At 37.7% G+C, this 7667-nt stretch overlaps 1 protein-coding gene across 1 annotated transcript; it reads right to left on the reverse strand.

Moving 5' to 3' along the window:
- Positions 1–374: 374 nt before the first annotated feature.
- Positions 375–6649, reverse strand: tmem182a (transmembrane protein 182a). Its single transcript, XM_007555456.2, has 5 exons — positions 6227–6649; positions 4144–4270; positions 3422–3520; positions 3214–3351; positions 375–2114 (listed from the first exon to the last, which is right to left on the reverse strand). The coding sequence occupies exons 1-5, from the start codon at positions 6377–6379 to the stop codon at positions 1891–1893; spliced, it is 741 nt and encodes a 246-aa protein (XP_007555518.1). The 5' UTR covers positions 6380–6649; the 3' UTR covers positions 375–1890.
- Positions 6650–7667: the final 1018 nt, after the last annotated feature.

Consider the following 7667-nt stretch of genomic DNA (forward strand, 5'->3'; position numbering starts at 1 on the left):
TATGGAAAACAAAAAGTTTTCCTTGATATTTTGACATTTAGCAAATGGAAACATGTTCTCAAATTACTAACACATAAAACAGGAAATAGTTACTCTAATTTAATATCAACTGATATAAAAATACTAACTCGTAAGTATTTTTTTTCTGAACTGAGATTTTTAAGCATGAAAATAAATTTTAAAAGAAGTAATAATTGTGCATCTTGTTAGAAATACAATTTTACAAAACTGCAGAAGGTATTTTTGCAGGTTATGCACACAGTATAACAGCAAGGTTTTCTCATTTTTTATGTTTTGTTATATGAACATTTTTTCTATTATTTTGGAGAAAATGATCATTTTAAGACTGAAAGAAAAATCACTCCTTCACAGTCAAAGAGCACAAACAGTTTAATATTTATTGCAGTTGTGATAAAATCATTTACAGCAAATAGTGTAAAAGCACCAACATAAAACTGTTGCTTCAGACATGAACCAACTTGACAATCACCAAGGTTATTCAACAGTTTTGTCTTCGTTATCCATCTGATATCTCTTAGAAAATGATGAAAATGTGAGCGCGACAGCCTGAAAACACTTTGCTATGTTGCATAACATCAAAGCATTCTTACTGCAAAAAATCCTGACTAAAACGGCAATAATAATTTTTTAAAAAGCTTCTTATAGGTCTGTGGATAAAGCTCCGACATTGCACCAATGAAACTGAAGCCCTTATACCTACAACTGTGGCCTAATACTTAGCATCATGCATAAGCCACTCTGCTGTACACACAGATTCATTCTTTGACTAAAACTAATATAGATATTGTTGCTTCCACTGTTGTGAATGTACAGCTTGAAAAATGCACAGAGACAATTCTGTACCCGGTTTTTGGACTCATGATGCGGAAAAATTAGAATTTGTATAGAAATGTACCCCTTCAACTTCTTGTGCTAAAGCAAAAAAAATAAAAATAAGCATTGTTCAACAAAATTAAATGAAAAAAAAAACAAATTTTTTTTACAAAGTGACCTAAAAAATACAGAACATTGAGAAAATGTATTTACAACCCCTAATGCACAAGTCTGACGAAAATGTTGGGATTTTGTATGATCAACAAAATGCATTAGATAACAGTGATGATCATCAAGATTTTCAACATTTCCTAAAATAAAAAAAAGAATAATGTCATGCTTTTATATTCAGCCTCTGGAAATCAATATTTTGTAGAATTCCCTTTTGTTGCAATTAAAACCCGCTGAATAAGAATATTTCTACCCACAGACAAAAACCTTCTGAATATTTAAAGAAACTTGGACAATGAAATTTACACCAGAATCTAATTTATTTTTGGGGGTTTAATGAAGTTCACTTTTTGGAGTATGTCTCTGCAAGCTTTACACCTCCTGAGACCAAAAGTTTCCCTTTTTTTTTAAAATCTTAAAGTTTATTGTTCTCTAATGTTCTCAAAGAAACCTCTGAGGCCTTTGCAAAGCAGCTGGATTTTGGCTGAGACCGAGTTACTCAAACGTTGGCTACATTTTCAAATTCCTAGACACCTGCCTCATCTGGACTTCACTAATTGGCAACAGAGTAAATGGGGGTGAGTACACAATGCACACCATTACTGTAAAAGTGTTATTCTTTTTCTCCCTCTTCACAATTATGTACTGCTTTGTGTTGAACAATCTAAAAACGTAAAAATGGACAAAGTAAAAGGGGTATAAATATGTTTTCATCGCACTGTTTCTCAGGCTACCATTTATCAAAACTGCACAAGAAAACAAAACAAGTGTCTCACACCAAAATGTTCAAGCTTGTCAGATCATTGAAACCACAGAGGAGAGAGAGAATCCACAACGTCCCGATGACACGGCATCAGACGGGCGTGAAAAGAGAAAACTTTTCAATCAGTGGTGGATCTTTACAGTTCGACCGATGAGCAGGAACAGAAGGCCCGCCAAGAGGGCGAAGAAGATCCCGATGAGGGCAAACACGAAGGACAGACTGTAGCTGAGGTTCAGTGTGAAGTCTGGACAATGGGAAGCTCGCTGTTCGTTGATGAAGGTTTGGACCACATCCAGGACCTGAAGCCACACCACATGCATCACCACGGCACACAGCATGAAAAAACCTGCAGGTGCAGAGAAGAGTTACAGAGTGAGTCCGGGATGCCGTAAACTCGATCATTTCAAGCACTGAAATTCCCTCACTGTAGTTCATATTCAGCCTCTGCACAATTATTCTTTTTCTCAGATAACACACAGGTCTTGTTCAATCTTTTTGAACATTTTATTCCCCGAATTAATTACTTTAAATTCCATCTCTGATTGGCTAATCAGTCCCTCGTGACGGCTCCTGTTCAAGAAGGTAAAGGTTGTTAAAAGGGTGGCTGTGTGTTTGGAGACACAAAGAGAACAGAACTTAATAAACTTTTATCCATAAAATAAGCCGACTCAGTCACAAGGCCTGTCGTTTTGTGCAGAATGTGGTGCAATACATACTTAGTTGCAATGGATACCGTGGTTTTGTGTGTTTTCAGTGAAGCCCTACAAGACTCCTTTTAAAAATAGAGATAAACAGCTGCATGCGTCGAATAGAAAGTTGCTGAATTATCTTTGTGTTTCCAAAACTTTAGGCTTCTGTTGTTTTTTCTTTCCCCTCATTAATCTCTCATCTTAGAATAAAGTAGATCATAAACGTCTGAATTAATCAGTTACGATAACTAACATCGTTGCATCTTAGATTCAAACAATGTCTTGATTTTCATCTCAGCTTTAATTCAGAAAATAGTACTAGTCCTTTAACTCTTCCCCCACACAGTTTGTAGCTTAGAAGAATTGTTTGCCTCGTTAATTAGTAGTTTATCTCCAACTTGACTCTGGATTGTTGGGTCACATTAGTCTTGATTTTTTTCTTTATAATATTTAGCAAACTGTAGATTTTTCCAGTTGATTCTTTCAATAAAAAATATAAGACATCACCTCTTCCTTTAGTGCAATTGTTAACTGACTGAAAATGAGAAACTCACATTTTAAATGGATAAAAGACTCATTTCGTTATTAATAACCCATAAAATGTTCATAACTACTGAGTTATGAACATAACTCCTTTTAAAGAGGTTGAAATTCACTCTGGGGGACGGAGGGGTTGGGTAGGTTCGTATTTTCAGTACATTACTGCTCAGAAAAACATGTGCTTAGTCCCCCATGCCGCCCCTGGATTAAACTCACCAGATGTCAGGAAGAGCCCGCCTCCTGCTTTGTACAAGCAGTGGCTCGCAAACGGAGCCGCACAGATGATGAGGAACCCTCCGAGAGTTACCGCTGCCACACTTATGAGCATGAAGATCCTCCAGAAGCCTCCGTAGACTGTAGAGAGCGGAGATATTAGCCTGCTGCAGAGAAACGCTGTGTCATAATTTGTATGAATGACACTCACTGATAGCTGTATTGTCTTCTGTTGTACTGTTGGTAGGCCCTGGCTCTGGGAACGGGGACAGGTAGCCAGGGTAGCAGAGTTTTGTGGAAGACTTTTTCCCTTCAGAAAAGAGACATATTTTCACACTGGCTACAGCAATGAAAGTTAATAGCACTTAGTTGTACTCATTAGTTTGCAACCTACAGTATAATTTTATATCTTCTCATTACTCATGTGAAATTCCATAAATCCTCAGAAGGTGCCTTTTCATTTCTGCAGACTGTGTCACCATAGTGACCATTAAAAAAAAAATGGATGACACATAACCAGCTGACAGACGACATGAAAAACATCACATGGTGCTGCCTCATTCATCCAGTCACATGAGAGTTTGGGACGTTTCTATCAATAAAAATAGAAGAACGTACTGTGCTCCTCCTGCATGAGCAGATTATTTCACTTTTATTAATGTTTTAACTTTATTTAGGCATCCTCAAAAGACTAACAGCACAAAAACCAAACTGTTCTTTGTTTCTGGCATAAAGTTTCACAAGAAATCAAACGATCAGTTTTCTGGAGAGTTAATTTATTCTGCACCATCCACACAGATACAACGTGTTTCTGTCTTTAAGGTATTATTAGTCTCACATGTAAGCAACTCCTCTAAATATGTGAAAATGAATGAGTATTGTGATAAAATAAAAAATAATGTCAGTTCAAACAATAAAATGCTGCTCACTCACATGATGATATTGCCCCTGTGTAGTTGAGAAATTTATCCAGAGGGATTCCAGAATAGCAAATCCAGAAGAAACCATAATGCAATGAGACGATCTTGCCGCTTTGGTTGTGCGCCACATCAACGGCTAGCTGAAATAAGATTCAGAAAACAAAGGTGGAACTTAAGGTGTACTCTGAGTATGTCCAGCTTTGATTAATATAGCTGATATTGTGTCTCATAAAAATATTCAAACATCTTTAAATACAATGCGATCACACTGAGTTTTATTTAGAGCTACCAAGATAAGGGAGCTGAATATCAAAGCATGCCACACTTTTAAGATGTTTTTAATGCAACAAATGTTGAAAATCATGTATTATTTTATTTCTATCTCAAAATTAAGCACTACTTTGCTTTACTCTGTCACATAAAATCCCAATAAAACACACTGTTTTGAGTTATAGGACAATGTTTTGGTAAAGAGGTTCAATGAGTTTGGCAAAGCACTCTATGAGGCCTGCTAGGTGTGGCGCTTTCTCAAACTTATGAGATACAGTTGCAGCATCTGCTGCCACTTTGTCTGTGCAGCTGCTAAAGAAGGTCAAAGGTTGAGCTGAGCAAGGCCCATTAACCTCTGGCTGCTCCTCTTTGGTGCCAACTGAGATTGCAGGCTCTTCATTCATCAGATATAGGAGATGGAAATGTATTTTTCTCATTATTTTCTACAAAGAAAAAAAACATTGAATTTCTTATGAAGAAATTATTATTAACGGCATTAGATCAGGTCTTTTTTCCATGACTTTCAGATGAATTCACACCCTGAACCTTTAAACACTTTTATTGGGATTGATGTTAAAAATGAACATAAAGTAAAGAATAAGCATGAAAGTTAAATAATGCCTGGTTTTCAAAAGCTTTCCCAATTAATGCCACATCTTTTACATTTCGGCTTTGACATTCAATGATACTGAAACATATTTTGATCGAAATCATTTCATCGTCTAAAGCCCTCAGAAGGTTATAGTAGGTTTTTTTTCAACAATCTTCCTTTATTTAGTTCTTCTCATCTACTCCGACCATCTTTCCCACAGCATGACGCTGTCACCACTATGTTGCAAAGTACGGATGAATATGGGCACACAAGCTGAATTTCTGGTCCTTCCGTCTTGCTAAACATGCTATGTCCCCTGCAGAGCTTGACTTCCACTGGCTTCTTTCAACAATGGCTTTACTCGTCCTTCTTCCCCACAGGCTGGTGTTGTTCAATTAAAAGATGTCTTCTCAACCAATTCTAAAACCTGAGCTGACGGTCTCTGCAGTTTCTTTATTATTCTTTTGGATGAAATAGTATTTTGTCCAAGGAGCTGTCTCAGCTCATTAATGCTCTATTTGACATCTGAAATCAATTGATTGCACAAGATGTTGAAGAGAGCTGAACACAAATGCATGCCACACCTTTTAAAGATTTTATCCACATAAAAATCTTAAAAATGTGGTACAATTATACGAAAACATTTGTTTCTTTTCAACTGTTTTTTTTATCACATAAAATCCTCATAGCTTGTTGAAACTTAGAAACCTCATGGTACAACCTAAAGCTTCATAAGGAGTTAGACTTCTCAGTGTAGCATGCACCACCCAGCACCACTCCAGTTTTATGGTCCTGTTCTCCAGTGTACGTGTCAGTACAAGCCCTCTCTGGAAGTTGGAAAGCTAAGTATGCTCTACTCGGTGATATATAATATGCCGTCATGCCTTTGTGACTACAGGGACTTGTATTTCTATCTTAGAGGCACACGGTACAAGCTCTTCCTCAATCACTGCATAGCTGCACACACATTACATTAAACAGAGTCGAATTACCGGGATTCCTCTCCACTCTGTAGTCCAGCTGCTGAGAAAATAATCGGAGCAGCTGATCTTTGAATCTCATTGAATGTCAGCAACTAAATGAGTTGATGTCTGCTGTGTAATGTTATGCAGTAATAAAACGCAACTTGAAGAGCAGAAAAACTTGCCTTATTCTTGTTTCATTAACTAGTAGTGAATACAGCTGTTCTCATATCCTCCCTGACCTGCAGCCTTTTTGAGAGACCAGTACTCACCGTAATTGTCAGACTGTCTTTGGAGTCCTTATTTTCTGGGTCACAGGTTTGTGAGGCTAAAAGCCAGTAATCGGTTCCAAAAGAAAGGAAGATAAATGCTGCTCCCAAAGCCCCAAACACCCCAGCAAAACACAATGCCACGCTGAGCTTCATATTCCAGAATCGGCCGCTAGATTCACACACTTGGTTTTCTTGAACAGAGATTCAGATCCTCTGATTTGGTGGGTTTCTAGCCTATCCGGTTGTGTATCATTGGGTTACTGGATCTTCAGTCCTCCTCGCTATCTGTTTCTGTGTTATGGGAGGATAAAGTTGTCCACATGATTCTTTTGGATCCTCCAGCCCAGTCCCCTCCCTGCCCCGGGGCTATTTTTGATGTCTGGTTGAAGGTGGCTGCTCCTCTCCGCTGTGGAGCTGAATGCATGGAACATTTGGCGAGCGTGAGGGGAAGGGGATTAGCGCAGAAATAACCAGGCAACTGGACACCCAGAATCTGAGAGGGAATGTCAGAGTGGGGTGAGACAGAAATGGCAGCAAAGGAGAGAATAATCCAACAACACCAACCCCTTCTCTCCTACAAGACAACAAAGTGATGATGCCCCAGGAGGGACAAGTTTAAATCTGCCAGACGGTTTTGCAAAATCTCTGAAACTCACTTCAGAGATTTGATTTATTCTGAAGTGAGTTTTCACATGCAAAACAACAAATCAATAACATTTTCCTTTAGTTGTGAAATTTGTTTTTGCTTTAAATCGTTCGTCAAAACAAAACCTGCAACTTCGTCTATTGACACTGTGTGAGGCTCCTGATCAGAGTTTTACGTTTTACTTGTTTTTAATCAGATTTCTTCTTCACATGTGTTTCTTTGTATTCTGAACAGCAGCAAAGCAGTTTGAGTTGTAAGTGGGAATAAATAAATGATTAAAATACTGCAACAATAAAACACATGGAGGAGTTTTGTTTGGAAGACCAAAACAGGCTGAAATTCTTTATCACTATTTTATTGTCAAACACAATCGGCTGCCATTACAAGCCATCTTACATACTGTAAGGATTGGTTGGTACATGCAAGTAAAATTATACTCAAGTCCCAACATTTTTTTTCCTGTAGACTTGCTAGTGTGTACTCCAAGTCCACCCGAGTAAATGAGTTGGTTTGGTCAGCTTCTGGTGGTCAGGAGTCTTTCTTTGTCAACTTCATCCCAACAGAGTAAAATCTCATTTTGATTTTCAACAAAATATTTTGAATTTTAGTAATAGCTCAGTTTGGTCAACTGCCATATGGTGTATATTTAGAAATACTAAAATTATATTTTAAATAGAGCAGCAGTAAACCTGATGACCCGCCAGGGGGCAGACAAAACAGTTTATGATATTATGAATGTCATTAAGTAAAATTACACGAAAATAAATAAATGTGCCTTGTATCTGGCATCAGTAA

This window comes from Poecilia formosa, unplaced genomic scaffold, assembly GCF_000485575.1.
Source record: "Poecilia formosa unplaced genomic scaffold, Poecilia_formosa-5.1.2 Scaffold70, whole genome shotgun sequence".
Classification (NCBI taxonomy): Eukaryota; Metazoa; Chordata; class Actinopteri; order Cyprinodontiformes; family Poeciliidae; genus Poecilia; species Poecilia formosa.